The sequence below is a fragment of the Ursus arctos genome, unplaced genomic scaffold, assembly GCF_023065955.2.
Source record: "Ursus arctos isolate Adak ecotype North America unplaced genomic scaffold, UrsArc2.0 scaffold_16, whole genome shotgun sequence".
Classification (NCBI taxonomy): domain Eukaryota; kingdom Metazoa; phylum Chordata; class Mammalia; order Carnivora; family Ursidae; genus Ursus; species Ursus arctos.
In genome coordinates, this window is record NW_026622830.1 from 13,548,327 (window position 1) to 13,568,462 (window position 20,136).

General features: G+C 44.8%; 1 protein-coding gene across 4 annotated transcripts in view; it reads right to left on the bottom strand.

Annotated features, from left to right (window-relative positions):
• Window positions 1-20,136, bottom strand: part of EYA2 (EYA transcriptional coactivator and phosphatase 2) — a 268,408-nt gene that overhangs the window by 86,509 nt on the left and 161,763 nt on the right. For all 4 annotated transcript variants that reach the window (XM_026503660.4, XM_044385868.3, XM_048222359.2 and 1 more), the window contains 3 exons: window positions 19,680-19,747; window positions 17,656-17,833; window positions 6,401-6,543 (listed from right to left, as the gene is read on the bottom strand). In XM_026503660.4, the coding sequence (XP_026359445.2) occupies window positions 6,401-6,543; window positions 17,656-17,833; window positions 19,680-19,747 (389 nt within the window). The remainder of the gene's footprint in view (window positions 1-6,400; window positions 6,544-17,655; window positions 17,834-19,679; window positions 19,748-20,136) is intronic.

The window sequence follows — 20,136 nt, forward strand, 5'->3', positions numbered from 1 at the left end:
CCACTACTTCTCAACACTCCCGTTTTTAGCAATTCTGGTGGCTACCTCCATAATTCTAAGTAACACACTTAGGCCTTCTTTACTTACCAGTTTGCCAACTTTAGACAACAGCTCTGGACTGAGTAATGCAAAAGATGAGGATTTAGCTCACGGTAATCTTCCTTGTTTCTCCAGGACTTTACATTTTTCACATATGTGAGCCCCTCTAGTCCCAAGACTACCCATTTTGGACACTCTCCCTGGCTGAAACAGTCAATCCCCCATGGAAGATTTTGGCTGTTGGTGTCCCACCCCTCCCCCCACCTCCTCCCTGCTCCGATTTGAGCAGCACTAGCCTTCCTTGCCCACTGCCAATGGGGATTGACTGTTTCATGCATTCGGTTTCAGGGCTGTACTTGAAACTTCTGTGCTCTGGCTAGATGTTGGTTTTCAAAGTTGGTAACCAGTAAAGAGCACTTACATCTTGTGATTACTGTTCACTGCAGAGCCAAGGAACCTGCCGGGATTTCCCTTCCTTCTCTGTGTGTCCAGTGTCCTAACCCCAAAGCCACTTTCAGGAGACCATTCCTCCCATTAAGAGCGTGTCCTTTCTTGTGTTCCTTCTCAAAATCATACCATATCCCAGTTTGTTCGCATAGGAGCCATGCCTGTCTGGAATAACTTTCTGTCTTTGCAGGAGTTTATTAATTGCTTTAATTCTTTTCTTGTTTCCAATGATGTGACTGCATTAGAATCTCAAATTCGGCTACACCCTCCGTATCAAAGATGTTCCTCCTCAGTGACAGAATGTTCCAGTGTGGACTGGATCATCTTCGGGCTTCTGCAGAGCTAGTATCCTGAGATGTCCTTTTACTGCATTTCCAGATGAGATCCACTGTTTCCTGGATCCCAAGTCTCTCTTGGTTTTCTTTTTTTTTTTTTAAAGATTTTATTTATCTATATGAGAGAGAGCGAGTGAGCACAGGCATGGGGGGGGGGAGGAGCACAAGAGGGGAGGAGCAGAAGAGGAGGGAGAGGGACAAGCAAACTCTGTGCTGAGTGTAAAGCGCAATGTGAGGCTCGATCCCAGGCACCTGAGATCATGACTTGTGCTGAAACCAAGAGTTGGATGCCAACTGAGCCACCCAGGTGCCCCTCTCTTGGTTTTCTTCCTTGTTTTGCTTGAGTACATCCTTAAGCTGCTTCTTCTGAAAGGGTGCTAGTAAGCAGAATTCCTACATATCTGATCTATCTTGATTTTGCTCTATGGTTCCTCTGGGTACGGAATTCCAATTGGAAAATAATGTCCTCTAGACGTTGGAAAGCATTCCTCCATTAGCTTGATGCCCAGTGTGACTAGTGAGAAGTGTGATGTTTCACTGACCTCCAGTCCTATGTAGGTTTTGCTTTTTTTCTCTCTTGGATGCTTTAGGATCGTGCATTTGCAATCCTCAAGTTCCACGAGATATACTTAGGTGTGGTCTTCTTGAATTCATACTGTTCAGCACCTACCATTTTCAATCTTGTTTCTTCAAATGATTTCCTCTCACCTTTTCCACTGTTCTCTCTTCCTGGAATTCCCGATAGTCAAATTAGACCCTTTTTTGATGGATAAGGCTTATACTTAAAAAAATATGTTTTCTATAATTTTGTCTTTTTGATCTGTGTTCTGGGAGGTTTCTTAAACATTTCCTCCCAACCCTTCTATTAAACTTCTGATTCTGTCATTTAAAAAATTTCCAGTGACTCTTATTTTGTCTCTAAGTATTTCCTTCTTCCCAAGAGCCTCCATTTCTTATTCTATGGATGCAAGAGCTCCCTCGGATCCTTATAAGAAAACCAATCAGAATTTTCCTACATTCCTGTTTCTTTTCTTTTTTTAAAAAATATTTTATTTATTTATTTGACAGAGAGAGAGAAAGCCAGTGAGAGAGGGAACACAGGCAGGGGGAGTGGGAGAGGAAGAAGCAGGCTCCCAGCGGAGAAGCCTGATGTGGGGCTTGATCCCAGGACTCCGGGATCACGCCCTGAGCCGAAGGCAGACGCTTAACGACTGAGCCACCCAGGTGCCCCTACATTCCTGTTTCTTAAATTACCTGTCACTTGTCCTATTACCCTATCTTGGCCTTATTTTTCACATTGTTGGTTTTCCTCGTTTTCTTGGTGATCACTGTTTTTAAAAGCAAAGGGCTTGATTGTGTGTGTAGCTCGTGTTGGGGGTGGGAGCCAAAGACCCCTACTCAGTCTGCCATCTTGAATGGGCTACCCTGGAAAACTCTCTGGAGGTGAATGACTGTACTTACACACGGGCCTTTGCCATGCTTTTAACAGTAAAGGGAAGGGTAGTCTGTAGGAGGAAAAGGTCGGTTAGTGCAGGGGTTTTCAAAACAATCAGCAGATCTGAGAGTTATTTTGTGAGTTTTTGGGTCTAGTTACAGTTATGGGCGTATATGTGTTGGGTCATGGTATTAAGTGTAGTTCTATATTAGGGGTCATGGTAAAAAAACCAAAAGTTTGACAACTACTGTTTTTAAGGAGGGCTCCTGGGTTTCAATACACTAAGTCCTAGTTTATCTGAACTAACTCAGTAGGATCAGTGAAACTGAGACATTTTGGTAAGGGAATTTAAAAAAATCAGCGAATATTTTCAAATTGAACGCAGACTCCATTCATTGACCTACTACATTCCCTCTGAAGAAGAAAGTCTGTCTCCCTCCCCTGCCCTAGATCTGTTGTGGGTAGGTGCCTGGTGGCTATTCTGCAGGTGACCCCAGTCCTTAGCCCACTGTGGTTTGGGCCAGGGAAAGCCCCTCATCCCAACGGGGTCAGAGATCTTTCCTTGGAAACCTGAAATTGGAACCTAGAAAGACATTCCTCATCTTTGAGTGGCTGTTGGTGGCCAAGTGATCTGAGGGACAGGGAGGGCCAGTCTCCATGGAAGAGAGGGACGAAAGATGGGAAGACCACCCCACACTCTTCCAGGACCTGGTTTCAGTCAGAAGCCGAGAGGGGCTGGAGGAGCGTGGAGCCCAGGAGCCGGTGAGCACGTGTACTGAAATGATACCATGGTTGGTGGGGGATTCTAGCACCTGTGCTGTGGCCTGCGGGGAGAGAAGGCGTAAACGTACTTCCTTGGCCCGTCTACCTCCCGCTCCCAGGACCTTGCTGACGCTCCGCTGTCCCCTGCCCTGCGGTTCTGAGAGAATCTCGGGATCCCTAAAATAACTCCTGCTTTTACACTTAAGCTAGCTCAAGTTGGTTTCTGGCACCTGTAGTTGAGGGATTTTAACTAATCTACACTCAGAATTTCTCTCCTTTCCACTTCTCAACATCACTTCTCTCTCGTGGGCTTCTGTCATTTTAGCAACAGTGCCAAAGACTTAGGAGGTGTGACTGGGGCAAACCCTCCACGCAGACATTAAGCACGGAAGTGAAACACAGCTCGCACCTTTTCAACTGTTCTTGCCCAGTGGTTCTTTCCTCTGGAATCGAGAAGCAGATGTTTCCAGAATGATATCGTCCCGTAATCCGCGACTTCCATGTCACCCCCACTGCCTTCTCAGCTTAGCAGAAAATGTCTCTCCACCCCCACCCCTAACCTAGAGCAGAAGCCACGTTAAATGACTGAATAATGAAAGAAAAAAAAAAAGACATGAATGTATGCACTGCTCTCTGTGATTTCCTTAGACCTGCCACTTGAAGCTGCAGGAAATCCTCAGGAATAGGGAGGCAGAAAAAACAAAGACAACCCGAGGCAAACAAATTTTCTCCTAGCCTTTTACAAAGGCCTAATCCTGCTGAGGGCATGGTGCAGTCTCCTTGGTGTTAGAGGGAGAGGGGTTCAAAAGTTAGAGGAAAAGGGAGAACAAATCCCTTGGCCTGAGAGCAGTCCCGTGAGCAGTGGGGATGCTGGCCCTGTGGCCGTCCCCAGGGGGGCAAGCTCTCAGTAGGATGGCTGCTGGTCTACCTCAGGAGGCTGACCAAGGGTAGGAGATAAGCGTGGTATTCAGAATATTTAACACCCTCTGGGACAGCTGGGACGGACACCGGCCATAAACAAGCACTAACAACCCTACCAGCGAATCCTGGCTAAGTAGTCCAGCTCTACTAGTGAATGCTGGCTGACTCGCAAAAGCCCTGGGGTGGGCATTTGTTGTTGGGCACCCAGAATCTGTCCCTGCCTGGTAAGAGCACTCTGGTTTTCTTTTCCCATTCGGTGCTGTGTTGGTTCAATCGAGGGCAAGCCCGAGGCAGGCCAGTGGGATGCTGTCTCCTTGGAATCAGACACTGAGTCAAGTGGCGCTAGAATCTTCCATGGTTTACTCTCTAGGAGGGCAGGACCCTCAAGGGTCCCGAGATTCCTCAGCACGGCCTCTGTTTGTTACCTTTCTTTTTTTTTTTTTAAGTTTTTATTTAGTTATTTGACAGAGAGAGAGAGAACAAGCACAAACAGGGGGAGGGTCAGAGGCAGAGGGAGAAGCAGGCTCCCCCCCTGAGCAGGGGCCCCGATGCGGGCCTCGATCCCAGGACTTGGGATCATGACCTGAGTCGAAGGCAGACGCCCAACAACTGAGCCACCCAGATGCCCCTGTTACGGTTCTTTCTAAACTTGGGTTTATGACTTTCTCTCCATGTTGCTCCCTCTCCGTAAATTCCCTTTTGCTTAAGTAACCAGAACTGGTTTCCCTTGCTTGCGACTGCAGGATTATATCTCATACTCCAAGGTTCCCATTTTCGACAAGGATTGCTATGCCCAGTGTATGGCACGGAAACCCGGAAGTCCGGAGACTGCATGGACTCTCATCGACCATGGTGGGTACTGACAACCAGGACGGAAGCAGCCACCACCTCAAATCCTGGACACGAGGGGCTCTTATACTGTCTTCTGAGACCTCTTGAGCTCTGAGAATTTCATACAGTTCTAGGGGCAAGGGGCCCCAGTAATGAGGTGGAGTTTCTTAACCACCCTGATGGGATGGGGACTCAGAGTCAACATTACATTGACTTTAAGGAAATGATGAATATATTTCTCAGCACGTCTGAGTTTGTGGGCGGAGCTTGGTAGTTGCTGCATGCATTCGTTGTACAGGATTATGAACGGAGATGGGATGATGATGCATTTGGATCTCCCGGCACAGACCGAGACTTTGCCGATTCTGCCCGCGTCCCCATAGCACACTCAAGCCAACAGATCTGCCCTCCTGTATTTCTGCCTTCGGCGAAGAAGTACGAACCAATGAACGTGCCCATTTTTCTCCCTAGGTATCGAATGGTTGCTTCCATCTGTTTTTTGGGGCATCCGTTTTGCCTCTGCCCCCGCTAGTACCCTTCTCCTTCTCTCATGCATGCTGTTCTTTTTTGTTTGTGTGGGAAAATGTCAGTGCTTGACGAATAGTCCTACACTTGCTTTATTACAATAAAGACAGGCACATCCCACTGGGTGTTATATGTAACTACCGAATCACCGAACACTACATCAAAAACTAATGGTGTACTATACGGCGGCTAACTGAACATACTCAAAAAAAAAAAAAAAAAAAAAAAAAGATTGGCACATCCCTCAGACTAGCCCTTCTCAGCCTGGGCTGCACTCCGGAAATCATCTGGGGAGCTTTGAAATGCTGACGCCTTTGTCCCTCTCTCAGGGAACTGGATTTCACCGATCTGAGGTGCAGCTTAAGAATGAAGGCTCTCAGTGCTCCCCAGGAGTTCTAAGGCACAGCCCAGGTTGCGAGCTAGTGTGTAAGAAACTCAGCATCATAGAAACGATGCAAGCGCATCTGAGCCAGCCTCCTGTCTCCAGACAGATAAATATCCAAGCCCTGATAGAACCTCGAGGGCAACTTTTAGAACTCCCTTGCAATGTGTGTTTAGTCTGGGATGGGGCCTGGCCACCTGCAGTTTGAAAAGCATCCCAGTGACATGCAAATGTAGCCAGGGTTAAGAACCTCCTAACCCAGCTGGGAGGGTGCACTGCCCACTGGCGTCTTTACCAGGGCCTCTCAAAGTGCGGTCCTTAGCCCTAAGACAGCTGCGCATTCTGGAAACTTGCTGGAAATGCAAATTCTCAGTCCCCTTCCCTCTCCCCGCCCCCGAATCTAACAAACTGGAAACCAGCAGTCTGGGTTTTCATGGGCCCCCAGGTGATTTTGCTGCTGCCTACATTTGAGACCCTGTGTTTGATGTTCTTTACTATCTCCAGGGTCACTTTTCCTAGCCTGGTCCGTCAACAGGGCTTCCTTACGGCCAGCACAATTCTCCACCTTCCCATCAAGTGTTCTTTCCTCCATTACTTAGAGCTTTGTGGACACAAAGGGTCATTCTCCCCTGTGTGCGTGGACAGAACTCTGTCCCCTATGCTCCTGTTCCAGTCACAGGTGGAGATTACATTCACCAAGTCAAACAGGCAGTCTGGAGTTACCTCGATCTCATTGTCCCCTGTTGGGGAGGGGTCACTGCTCCGCTTCGAGCGGCCTCGGAGCTTCCCGTCGGAGGCTCGGTGCGGCCTGTCCGTGTCTCCCTCTTTCGCCGGCGTGGAGGGTCCATTGTGTGTGTTATATTCCCCTGGTGCAGGAAAGGGAGGGTCGACATATCAGAAGTTTTGCTGAGTGTCTCCTCCCAGGAAATATCACTCCACCAGAACCAGCTCCATAGTGTTAGGTCCCAAAGGCAGCACAGAAGGCAAAGATCTCATGGGATCAAAACTGCTCTTGATGGTCCCCCCTCGGCTGCCTGTTCATAATCATTCACTCACGGAGCGAAGATTCACGAGCAGGCATAGTTCCAGGCACTGCTTCTCATAGTACTTAACTTCTAGACGGAGGGGAGGAGAGGGGTGTCAGACAAACAAGTGAGTATCTAACATGCTAGGTAAGGATGCGTGTTACAGAGAATTGTTTTTTAAGATTTTATGTATTTATTTGTCAGAGAGAACGAGAGAGAGAGAGAGAGAGAGAGGGAGAGTGTGCACAAGCAGGGAGAGTGGCAGGCAGGGGGAGAAGCAGGCACCCCACTGAGCAAGGATCCCGATGCAGGACTCAATCCCAGGACCATGGGATCATGACCTGAGCTGAAGGCAGATGCTTAACCGACTGAGCCACCCAGGCGTCCTGCATGTTACAGAGAATTAACAGCCAGGATGAGGACCGGGAGTGCTGGGAGGTTACTAACTGCTACGGGGCTAGTCAGGGAGGGCCTCACGGATAAGGGGATACCTGAGTGGAACTCTAGGGAAGTGAGGGTGGGCCGCTGGGGGAGTTGTAGGGACAGTGAGCAGAGCTTTGTGTTTGCAACTCTCTATATCCCAAAGCCTGAGAACCCCCAGATTCTCAGAAGGAAGAAAATCAGTATTTAAAAGGAGCAGGGCAGCAAACTTTTCTATCTTTAAGAGACGCACATCTTGGGGCAAGTGGGACGTGTGCAGGGAGAATTCTCTGTGTTGCTCTCCCTATGTGGCTTGCTTCATTCTCTATTAAAAGCACAGGGCTGGCACTGAGGACATGTCAGTAAACGATCTGAACTGAGCTCTGGCTTGACCTGTATGTGCAGGGTCAGCGAGAAGGTGCAGAGCAGAAGGCAGCCACCTGCGGCTTCCACTGAGCTGGTGCTTCTAGGAGGCACAGAGAGGCTGCCATGTGCATGCCCTCAGGCATGATGGGGGGTCTGATGACACCCCCCCCCCCCCGCATGAGTGAGCAGCACCCTCTTAGGACCCAGGTCCCAAAGCCAGAATCCGCACTGTGCTGTTTTTTAAGCACAGAAGATTGAAATACCTGACTTTTTATCAGAGTTTATCGTCTTTACTGAACTGATGAAGTAGGATGACGTGTCTGTGTTATCCTGGACACTAAGTCTGGGCCAGCCCCCATCGTTGGAGTGACAGAAGCATACACAGGCAGGGAACCGTGGAGGGCACCCCATCCCGCTCTCTCATTTTACGGCTGCTGGTTTTAGTTCCCAAATGTATCCTGAGGACTTCATCTCTCCTTCCATAATCACCAGTTCTTGGATCATTAGGAGGAAAATGCTTTTGTCTAAAACTACTTGGCAATGGACTGATTTTTTCCCCACTACCCTGGAAGGATGATTTCCCTCCAAAACCCAAGGGACTTAACTTGGTTTATTTAATATTTCTAAAACTTCTTAGCAGACTAAGGACATAATAAGGAAAGGTTTGCTTTTGAGTTGTCAGGACTGTGGGGCCATCTCCCAACTCCCCAAGTTTTCAGGACACATTGAAAAGGGGAATACATCAGGCGTCTAATAAATGTTTAAATAAGGTGTGCGGGAAGCCAATATATTAAGAGTCTCCCGGGGCACCTGGGTGGCTCAGTTGGTTAAGCGTCTGCCTTCGACTCAGGTCCTGATCCTGGGGTCCTGGGATTGAGCCCCCCATCAGGCTCCCTGCTCAGTGGGGAGCCTGCTTCTCCCTCTCCCTCTGCCCTTCCCTCCGCCCCCACCCCCATCCCCACTCATGCTGTATCTCTCTTTCACTCTGCTCTCTCTCTCTCAAATAAATAAAATTAAAAAAAAAAAAAAAAGATTCCCCTCCCTGCCCCCGAAAAAGCAGGCCGTTTCCCAACCTTTTACATTCTTGAGAATGAAGTGTCAAGATTCAAAGTTCACAGTCAGAGGTACAGAGGCTAAAGCAATTTACATAAACCTTCTTCGGGGTCATTTTACTCTTTTTCTTTCTCCCTCCTTGCATTTTTACATCACCTCCAAGGGCTTCCTTGTAATCCCTTTGTGATGTCTTCCTCCCACCCCACTCCCCAGGTGACCACCGATACACTTTCTCTCCCTAGAAATTAGTTTGCTTTTTCTAGAGTTTTAAATAAATTGAATCACACAGTATATATTCTTTCTTTGTCTGGCTTCTTTCAGCCAGAACAATAGTTTCGCGAGTCAGTCCATGTTGCCACGCGTAGGGATGGTTCCTTCCTTCGTGTTGCTGAGGACTGTTCTACTGTCCAGATACACCACGCCCCCCTGCTCGCCTGTGGGTGGACATTTGGGTTGATTCTAGTTTTGCTACGAACATTCACACATCAACCTTGGTATTCATGTAAACTTTCTTTTTACCAGTGTGATTCCAAGGTCATGTGGTGAGTCTATGTTTGACTTTTTAAGAAACTGCTAAATTGTTTTCCAAAGTGATTGTACCATTTCACACTACCACCGGCGGGGTAAGAGAGTTCTAGTTTGCTCCACATCCTTGCCAACCTTCAGTATGGCCAGTCTTCATGATTACAGCCATTCTAAGGGGTACACATTGGGGATTTAATTTGTACTTCTCTAATGACTAATGGTCAGCATCTGAATTAGGGTTGTGTTTTTTTGTTTGTTTGTTTGTTTTGTTTTGCCATCCCTGTGTCTTCTTTGGTAAAATGTCTGCTCAAATACTTTGCCCATTTCATTACGAGTTGTTTTCTTAGTCTTGGGTTTTGAGAATTCCTTGTATATTACATGTATGTGATGGTTAATCTTGTGTGTCAAGGTGATGGGCTGGTAAAACATTATTTCTAGGTATGTCTACTAGGGTGTCTCCATAAGAGATTAGCATTTGAATCAGTAGACTGATGTGGGGGGGGGTGCATTACCCATTTGGCTGAGGGTCCAAATAGAACAAAAAGCAGAGGAAGGGCAAATTATCTTTCTTCTTCTTCTTCTTTTTAAAGATTTTATTTATTTGACAGAGAGAGAGAGACATCGAGAGAGGGCACACAAGCAGGGGGAGTGGGAGAGGGAGAAGCAGGCTTCCAGCTGAGCAGAAAGCCTGATGCGGGGCTCGATCCCAGGACCCTGGGATCATGACCTGAGCCAAAGGCAGATGCTTAACGACTAAGCCACCCAGGTGCCCCCAAATTATCTTTCCTCTTGAGCTGAGATGTCCACCTTTTCCTGCCTCAGACGTTGGAGCTCCTGACACTCAGGCCTTCTGACTCAGATTGAATTGCTCTACTGGCTTTGCTGGTTCTCTGGCTTGTAGAAGGCAGATCATGGGACCTGCTGATCTGAACCATTTCTTATAATAAATCTCTTATCTCTCTCTCTCTATCCTATGTAGAAAATTAGATAGAATTTATTTAAAAACTATTTTCTTTGGAGAACTCGAATACAACACACTTTATCAGATACATGCTTTGCAATTATTTTTTCCCAGACTGTAGCTTCTCTTTTCATTCTCCTAACAGTGTCTTTCAAAGAGCAAATGTTTTAAATTTTCATGAAGCCGATTTATGTAATTTATTTTCTTTTTGGATCATATTTTTGGTGACATATATGAGAACTCTTTGCCTAGCCCAAAGTCACAAAGATTTACTCCTGTTTTCCTTAGAAGTTTTGTGGTTTTATTTTTAGGTCTATGATCTATTTTATGTTAACTCTTTTATGTCATGTGAGGTATGGACTGAAGTACAGTTTTTATGAATACAGATATCCAGTTGTTCCAGAATCTTTTGTTGAAAAGACTATCCTTTCTCCATTGAATTGTCTTGAAACTTTATCAAAAATTACTTGTCCATATACACACACATTTATTTCTGCATTCTCTATTCTGGTACATTGATATACTTGTTTATCTTTATGCCAACACCATACTGTCATGATGACTGTGCCTCTGGAGTAAGTCTTAAAATCAAGTAGTGTTGGCCTTCCAACTTTGTTTTTCTGTGTCAGAGCTATTGAGGCTATCCCAGGTCCTTTGTTCAGAATGAAGTTCAGAATCAGCTTGCCAATCTCTATATACAACTGTGGGATATTGACAGAGATTGTGTTAAATATATTGATCAATTTGTGGAGAACTGACACCTTAATAATACTAAGTCTTCTGAGCTGTGAGCTCTTTCCGTTTACTAAAGTCTTCACTCCTTTCAGTAGTGCTTCGTAGTTTTAAGTGTACAACTCTTGCACATCTTTTGGCAGATTTATTCAGTAGCACTGAATATGAAATGAAATGAAATAGCATTGAAATGAAAGTATTCAATATTTTTTGATAGTACTGTAAATGGCATTTAAAACAATCTTATTTCTGGGGCGCCTGGGTAGCGCAGTGGTTAAGTGTCTGCTTTCGGCTCAGGGCGTGATCCCAGCGTTCTGGGATTGAGTCCCACATCAGGCTCCTCTACTAAGAGCCTGCTTCTTCCTCTTCCACTCCCCCTGCTTGTGTTCCCTCTCTCGCTGGCTGTCTCTCTCTGTCAAATAAATTAAAAATCTTTAAAAAAAAATCTTATTTCTGGGCGTCTGGGTGGCATAGTCAGTTCTAAGTGCCCAACTCTTGGTTTTCGCTCAGGTCGTGATCGTAGGGTCTTGAGATCAAGTCCACAACCAGGTCCATGCTTAGCACAGAGTCTGCTTAAGTTTCTCTGTCTCTCTGCCCCTCCCCCTTGTACTCTTTCTCTGAAATAAATAAATAAATCTTTTAAAAAAATATCCTATTTCCTATTGCTTGTTGTTATTATATAGAAATACAGTTGATTTTCATATATTCACCTAGTACTCTGCAACACTGCTAAATTCAGTTTTTAGTTTTAGTTTTTAAATAAATTCTATCTAATTTTCTACATAGGTGATCATATCATTTAACTTCTTTTCCCTTTATGAAGTTTTGCTTCTTTTCCAATATGGAGACTTTAATTTACTTGTCTTATTGCACTGGCTAGAATCTCCAGTACAATGGAGAATAGAATTGGTAAGAGTAGACATCTTTATCTTGCTTCTGAACTTGGGGAGTTGTTGTAGGTTTTTTGCAGCTATCCTATTTTAGTCAACTTGGGTTGCTATGACAAAAATATCACAGAATGATGGGTATTAAGGAGGGCACATGTTTCATGGTGCACTGGGTGTTATATGCAAATAATGAATCATACAACATTACATCAAAAACTAAGGATATACTGTATGGTGACTAACATAATAAAAAATTATTATAAAAAAAATATGAACTCCCCCAAAATATCACAGACTGGGTGGCTTAAATAGCAAAGATTTATTTCCCACATTTCTGGAGGCTGGAAGTCCAAGATCAAGGCACTGGCCCATTTTGCTCCTAGTCAGAGTCTTCTTCCTGGTTTTCAGATGGACACCTTCTTGCTATATCCACACATGGTAGAGAGAGAGATATATTATTTCTCTTGTGTCTCTTCTTATAATGGCACTAACCCCATTCATGAGGGCTTCACCCTCATTACCTAATAACCTCCCAAAGACTCCACCTCCAAATACCATCACTTTGGGTAACAGCGCTTTAACATATAAATCTGGAGGGGAATCCAAGCATTCAGTCCATAGCATGTCTTTTTCTAATAAAGAGTTCCCTTCTATTCCTAATTTGGAATTTTTATCAGGAACAGATGATAAATTTTGTCAAATGCTTTCTCCGCATTTATTAAGGTGACCTCTTTTTCTCTCTCCAGTTAATTACTTATGGGCAAATTATATTGATTTTCAAAATTTAAATCAACTTTGCACTCTTGGGACAAATCCCACTTGGTCATAATATATTATTCTTCTTTCATATATTGCTGGACTTGATTTGCTAACATTTTGTTTAGAAATTTTTTTTTAAAGATTTTATTTATTTATTCGACAGAGAGAGAGACAGCCAGCGAGAGAGGGAACACAAGCAGGGGGAGTGGGAGAGGAAGAAGCAGGCTCATAGCGGAGGATCCCCGAACGCCGGGATCACGCCCTGAGCCGAAGGCAGACGCTTAACCGCTGTGCCACCCAGGCGCCCCTGTTTAGAAATGTTTAATCTATATTTATGGGGGATATTGGTCTATAGTTTCCTTTCCCTTACTTTTTTTTTTTTTAAGATTTTATTTATTTGGGAGAGAGAGAGAGCACAAGATGGGGGAGAATCAGAGGGAGAAGAAGACTCCCTGCTATGCAGGGAGCCTTATGCGGGGCTCGATCCCGGGACTCCAGGATCATGATCTGGGCTGAAGGCAGACGCCTAAATGACTGAGCCACCCAGGCACCTAGTTGCCTTTTCTTATAATGTCTTTATCTAGTTTTGGCATTGGGGTCATGTGGGCCTCATAGAATGAGTTGGGAAGTATTATTTCCTCTTCAATTTTCTTAAAATTTTTTGTAGAATTGATAGTTCTTATTTAAATGTTTGGTACTCTTAATCAGTGAGGCCATCAGGGCCTGGTGCTTTCTTTGTGGGAAGATTTCTAACAAAAAATTCAATTTATTTAATAGATGTAGGCCTGTTAAAGATATAGATCTATTTAGGTCATCTATTTCTTCTTGAGGGAGTTTGGGAAGTTTTTGTCCTATAAAGAATTTGTCCATTTCATCTAAGTTGTTGAATTTATTGGCATGATGTTGTTCATAAAATTGCATTATTGTCCTTTTAATATCTGTTGGGTCTGTAGTGATGTCACCACTCTCATTTTATTGGTAATTTATGTCTTCTCTCTTTTTTATGTATCAGCCTATCTAGAGTTTTATAAATTTTCTTTATCTTCTCAAAGAATCAGCTTTTGTTTTCACTGATTTTCTCTCTTGTTTCTCTGTTTTCAGATTTCACTGATTTCCATTCTTGTCTTTATTGTTCCCTTTCTTCTTCTTACTTTGAGTGTAATTTGCTCTTCTTTTTCTAATTTCTTAAGGTGGAAGATGAGGTGTTTGGCTTGAAATTTCTCTTCTTTCCTAACATAGGCACTTGTGCTACAAGTTTTCCCTTTATGTACTGCTTTAGTGACATCCTACAAATTTTGACACATTGTGCTTTCATTTTCATTAAGTTCAAAATACTTTTAAATCTTCTTTTGGTTTTTCTCTTTGACCCATGGTGTATTAGTCAGGGTTCTCCCAAGAAACAGAACTGATAGGATGCATGTAAATATATATATATATATATATATATGAGGAGATTTACTACAGGAATTGATTCATGCAGTTATAGAGGTCAGGAAGTCCCGCAGTCTGCTGTTTGCAAGCTGGAAAACCAGGAAAGCCAATGGTATAATTTATTCTGAGGCTGAAGGCCTCAGAACTGGGGGTAGGGGGAGTCTGGAGGGGTTGGGCCCCACTGGTATAAGTCCTGGAATCCAAAGACCTGAGAATCAGGAGCTCCGATGTCTGTCCAATTGTCTTTTTAGATAATCTGCCTCATATTGAAAAGTTTGAAAAGAAAAGAGCCCTTAAGCAATCACTACTAATTTGTTTTTTTCTCTTGAGTAACGTTATATGTTCAGATTTTGCCCTCTACCTCAGCAAATTGCCCTGCAATCATCTGTAAATTGTTTGGACTTTGTATAACTGTTAATGTGTACCAGTGCAGGCTGGGCTGGGGGCTGGGGTGGAGAAAAGTGTCAGGATACTGTATCCAGGCAATGTAGAGAGTGAGCGTGATCTATCAGTAACATATAAACCTCTTGAGGCTCTGGAATTTGGAACCAACCACTCAAGGAGATCCTGGATAATTTCAAAAGTGGAGTTTTTATGGGAAATTTTAAGAGAGTGCTTGTGTGTGTGTGTGTGTGTGTGTGCGCACGCGAGCATGTGCACACATGTATGCTTACATGCCCTTCCTTTATAACAGACACTGGGGAAAAGAGGCAAGAGACCTAAGTTACAGCTGACAACTATTTATGTCATTAGATTTTATGTGAGCTTGTTAGACACACAGTAAAAACCATCTCAACCACTTATTGTTGAACCTTAGACCAAGGGATAAATGAAGAACAGGGGGAAACAATAAAGAAAAGTTTCAAAGAGATACAATGAAGCTTTATGTTTGCTCTTGATGGGGAACAAAGATAACCTTCCCACATACCCCAAATTCTTGGGAAGTAAGTTTTTGGAATCCAGTTCCGAATTATACATAGATAGTCGCATCTACTTAAGGATTTCCTGCTTATATTTCCTCTCTGAAGCCAACTGGAGTGGCCACACTCTGAAAACCAGGATGGTCAAAGATAATTCACTACTATGACAAAGAAAAGTTTGTTAAATTTCATGCCCTTCAAAGAAAGCAATTCGGAAGTTGTTAACTAGGTACTATGCGTTCATTAAATACGGTGATGAAATCACAGTGACGAAAATCAGTGCTCAAGCCCTGAACTTCCTTAAAAATTGACTTAAAAGGGGCACCTGGGTGGCTCAGTCGGTTAAGTGTCTGACTCTTGATCTCAGCTCAAGTCTTGATCTCAGGGTCATGAGTTCAAGCCCTGCACTGGGCTCCACTCTGGACGTGCAGCCTACTTAAAAAAAAAAACTGACTTAAAAATGCCCGGCCATGTTGTTTCCATTTGTCACCAAACCAAGGATAGTTAACTTGTCCCTAGTGATGGAAAATATAAGGGCTAAAAGGAACAGCTGTACCAAGAACCCCAGGAAAAAAAAAGTCTCAACTACTGTTCTTTTTCTAACCTCAACCAGTACTTATTGAATGAATGTCCATACACTGTCATGTTAATTTAACGTCTACAAGCCCCAGAATATCAGTGGGTTCTGAAAAACCCACTGAAAAGAAAAGAGAACTAAATGCAATGATATCTACTTTACAGTTGCTGTCATGTCATTTAATGATAATAAGCCTAAATCACCTCATACAAGAGAAGACATATGCCTAGCAGATCTATGGAAGGAAAGAATTAATCCGTAGGCTGGAGAGTTAGATGCACAGGGATGTACATCATCCAGGGATCAGGACGTGGACTCTCCCACATGTTGCTCCTAATCTAGGTGGGTCCCATGGGTTGTGGATCCTGTTACTTTGGCCCACCCAGTTCATCTTCTGTCTTCCCCTGGGTAGTGTGCTTTGGGTTTCTTTGGGAACCCATCTCTCTCATGCAGCCCATGTGGTCTGGGTGGCGGTGATCCAACTCTAGCTCCTGCTGTGGGCATGAGACCCAGGTTTGCTGTCCCATCCCAGAATTCCATCCACTGCCACAGAGAGTGGTGTGAGGATAGGTATGTGACCTAAGCTGGGCCAACAGAAGGGTTGTCTGGGACCTCTGCAGGGGCTGTGAGGAAGGAGGAACTCTCTCTGAGGGGTAGATAAGCAGCAGGACTGAATCCTGAAGCAGCTGGTGATCATCTTTTCCACCACAATGGGAGAGCCTGCTCGAGAGTGAAATGAACCCAAGAAAATGAAGAACCAGAGGAAGAAAGAGACTGAGGCCCAAAATTATCATTTGAACCCCTGGACTCAGCCTTGAATCCCTATACATGTTGGTTACATATATTTAAAAATTCTTTTTGGGGGGGCGCCTGGGTGGCTCAGTTGGTTGAGTGTCTGACTCTTGGGTTTCTGCTCAGGTCATGATCTCAGGGTGGTGAGACTGAGCCCTGTGTCAAGTTCTTCACTCACTGGGGAGTCTGCTTGAGATTCTCAAGAGAATCTCCCCCCACTTGTGTGTGTGCTCTCTAAAATAAATAAATCTTTAAAAATTCCTTTTTTTGCTTAAACTAGTTTGAGTTGTATCTTTTATCTTTTGAAGCCAGAAAGTCCTGACCAATAAAAGGGATTTTTAAAAAAGATTTTATTTATTTATTTGGGAGAGAGAGAGCGAGCGAGTGAGCACACACTAGCAGGGGGAGGGGCAGAGGGAGAAGGAGAAGCAGACTCCCCACTGAGCAGGGAGCCCGATGGGGGGTTTGATCCCAGGACCCTGAGATCATGACCTGAGCCAAAGGCAGATGCTTAACTGACTGAGCCACCCAGGCGCCCCAATAAAAGGGATTCCTGAAGCTGTTGTGCTATTGAAAACATACATGTGTGAGGATTTTTTAAAAAGATTCTAGAATTCTCCGTGAGAGAAGCAAGGTTTGATGGCCACTGCCCTTCTGTTCTCAAATGGGTTTTACATAACATAATCTCAGCTATGTGTAGTTACTGAATATCCAGGAGCACTGGTTATGGAGCCCAACAGGCCTGAGTTCAAATCCCAATTCCACCAATTGCTAGCAAGTTACTTATCACTCTGATCTTCATTGTTCTTATCTGGATAAGAGAGGGGAACTGAAAACCAGTTTTTGTGAGGATTGTGACCTTCCTTATCATAGTTTGTAATTCTGTATTTATGTGATCATTTGATTCCTGTCTGCAAGAATCAAGTCTATGTTGCACTATATTTTATTTCCTAAACTAACGAGTGCCTGGACAACAGCAGGTGCTTTATAAATATTTGTTGAATCAATATATAAATATGTGAAATGAGAAGACCACACAGATATGTGCTTGGCACATCGCAGATGGGCAATAATACTGGTTTCCTTCTTTGAGGACTAGGGCTTACCAACTCCACTGCCCACATGGGCCAGGCAGGTACTGAACTTGAAGTACATTGGCCAGATGTGGAATTGTGTGTGCCCTGTCTGAACGGGGCAGACATTACTCAGCCAGCCAAGTGTCGTCACTTAGGAAGACAGACCTAAGTGACCAGGTTCAGATTTGCTTTCAAGAGAAGACTTTCAAGGGAAAGCAGAAATTAGAATTTTTAGGTAAAAATTTTAAACATGGGTACGATTAAAGACACACACACACACACACACACACACACACACACGCACACACACAGAAAGGCCAACAAAATATACCCGAGGGCTGGATTAACTCTTGGGTGACCAGGTCATTACAATTGGGACCCATATACAGTCCATCCTTCCTATGAGAGCTCAGATCACAGCCACCAATAGCCACGAGACAGCGACTGTACTTACCTCCAAGCAACTCAACACTCTGGTTGGGGACGCTGTGAGATGCCTCCTGGAGGACGTAGGTGGATGTGGAGAGGGGAGAAGGGCAGATGCTGCTGGCCGGGACGTAAGGAGGGCTGTAGGACGAGCTGTAATACTGGGAATACTGGCTCTGAGGGAAGCCGGGGTACGAAGGATAGTCCTGGAAAGGGAAATACACAGGGTGCCGAGTGAGGAAGCCTGCCTGGCTGTGGGCCTTCCATCGGCCCAGTCACAGGCTGACAGTGGCGAGGGGCCTCATGGGGTGGGTCTCTTGTGTTTGTCTCCATCTTTCCTACTAGAACAAAAGCTCCATGTGGGCAGGGCCTTGCCCCAGATGCAGACCCTGGGACAAGGACACAAGTGCAAGTATTTGGGAGGTGGAAGAGACACCAGTTGGGGGATGGGGAAGTGAGACAGCAGAGGAAAGAAGGAAAAGCAGCCAATCTGGGGGCTTCTAAGTGGGGACTGGAGGGAATTCCCCTGAGAAACACTGGGATGGTATAAAACACACTCTCAGCATGATCTGTCCTAGGGGCAAGGGAGCTGGGCTGTTCATCCACCAACTGCAGCCAGGCTTTGTTTGAGAGCTGCTCTCAGCGGTCTTCATTCCCTGGCACTTCCCTCCTGCCCTGTGCTCTGGCCCTAGGGAATACCCTCGAGCCCAGGGATGCAGAGGCTGCAATCTGGAGGTCAGCAGGTGCACCCTGAGGGATGTGGGTGTGGCTGTGTCACTGTCCGTTTTGATCACTGTTATATATCTAGCACCTGGAACAGTGTCAGGCACAGAGGGGAACTCAATAAATACTAGAGAAATCAATGAACCAATAAATGTGCGATAAGGACCACATACACACATACCCAGGAAACCAGGTGACATTTTAAGTTCACGAGGGGTACAAATACAGCAGTGCCTATACAGCGTTAAGGATCCAGAATCTTCTAGGAGGAAGTCTTGGAGATCAAATCAAAGAATGCCAATCCCCTTTTGCTTAAAAAAGCCAGATATTCCAGCTCTCACACAATAGTCATTGTTTCAAATATTCTGCCCCACCATCTTCATAAACGAATGCTTCTCAACCCTGTGAAAACTCACAGGAAGTTCGGCTTTCTGGACCCCACCCCAGGCCTACAGAATCGGAATTTCTGGGGGTGGCATTTAGGGAATCTGTTTTTGACAAGCTCCTCTTGGTGAAACGGGCAGACACCCAGAGTGAAGAACCACACCTTAAAAAGGACTGTTGTACCTATGAGTATTTTATCCATGTACATGGTATACCGGAAATAATTCAGAAATATAGCAACCATCTCCCAATCTGCCAAGGTTTAAATCATTTAGATTCTTGAGCTGACTGGAGAAGAAACAGTGCATTCCTCATATTCAAATGTTAAATATTCCATAAAGCCCGCCTACTCTGTGGTAGTTTTGTTTTAATGCTAGCCTGAAAGCACGTTAACCTTTTGTTTTGAAATAATTTTAGACTTAATAGAAGAGATGCACAAATAGGACAGAGTTCCCACTCTCATTCTTAATTTACTAAGTGAAAAAAGACAAACTATTGGCCAGTGTTTGTCTTTACAGGGTTGACCTGGTGTGATTTAACAAGCATTTATAAAGCCCCCACTGTGTGCTGGGCACTTGGCACTGGCACGCAGAAGTGAAGAGGATGGATTCTCATGCTTGAGAAGGTCAAGCGAGCACATGCATTTGCATTCATATGTGCTAGATTCAGCAGTCATTGGGCATCTCGGGCTCAGCTCAAGATGTAATACATAATATTGCCTACGTCACCTTGGAAATCCATTTGTGATTCCAATTGCTCTGTCTCTACACTGTATCTTTCCAACGGCCTTTTTTTGCACAATCTGACTCCTGTGGTCTCTAAACCTGGGGAATGAGAGACTGCATTTCTGGTGGGGGTCGTGGGTGGGGGTGGACTCTTGGGGTGCCCTGATTTAAGGAGACTATTTAAGGAAAACGAATACGCGTGGTGAGGAGTGACGTCTACCTGGTGCACACTTCCGAATCCGGCTGCGTTGGTCAGGCCATTTGCTCCTTGGTAGATCCCCGCCGTGCCTGCAGGAAGGAGGAATGGGTACAGATGAGACTTCTTACAGTCAAGAGGGACGTGGAAGAGAAAGATGTGGCAGACAGGTGGGCTCCTTGAGGGCTGACAGCCTGGGAAGGAACCTGTGACCTTGGCAAGTTACCAAATCTCTCTGACCCTCAGTTCTGTCAATTAATGAAGAAAGATAAGTAACTCCACCATCAAAGGATCGTGGTGAGCAGTAAATGAGGTGGCGCATGCCATACAGATTCTGGTTCTTAATAATTATGTTTAAAAATATTTATTTAAGAAATTGTGGTAAGCGTACATGACATAAAGCTTACAGCTTTCACTATTTCTAAGCACACAGCTGAGCAGTATTTGGTACCTTCGCATTGCTGTGCGACCTTCACCACCA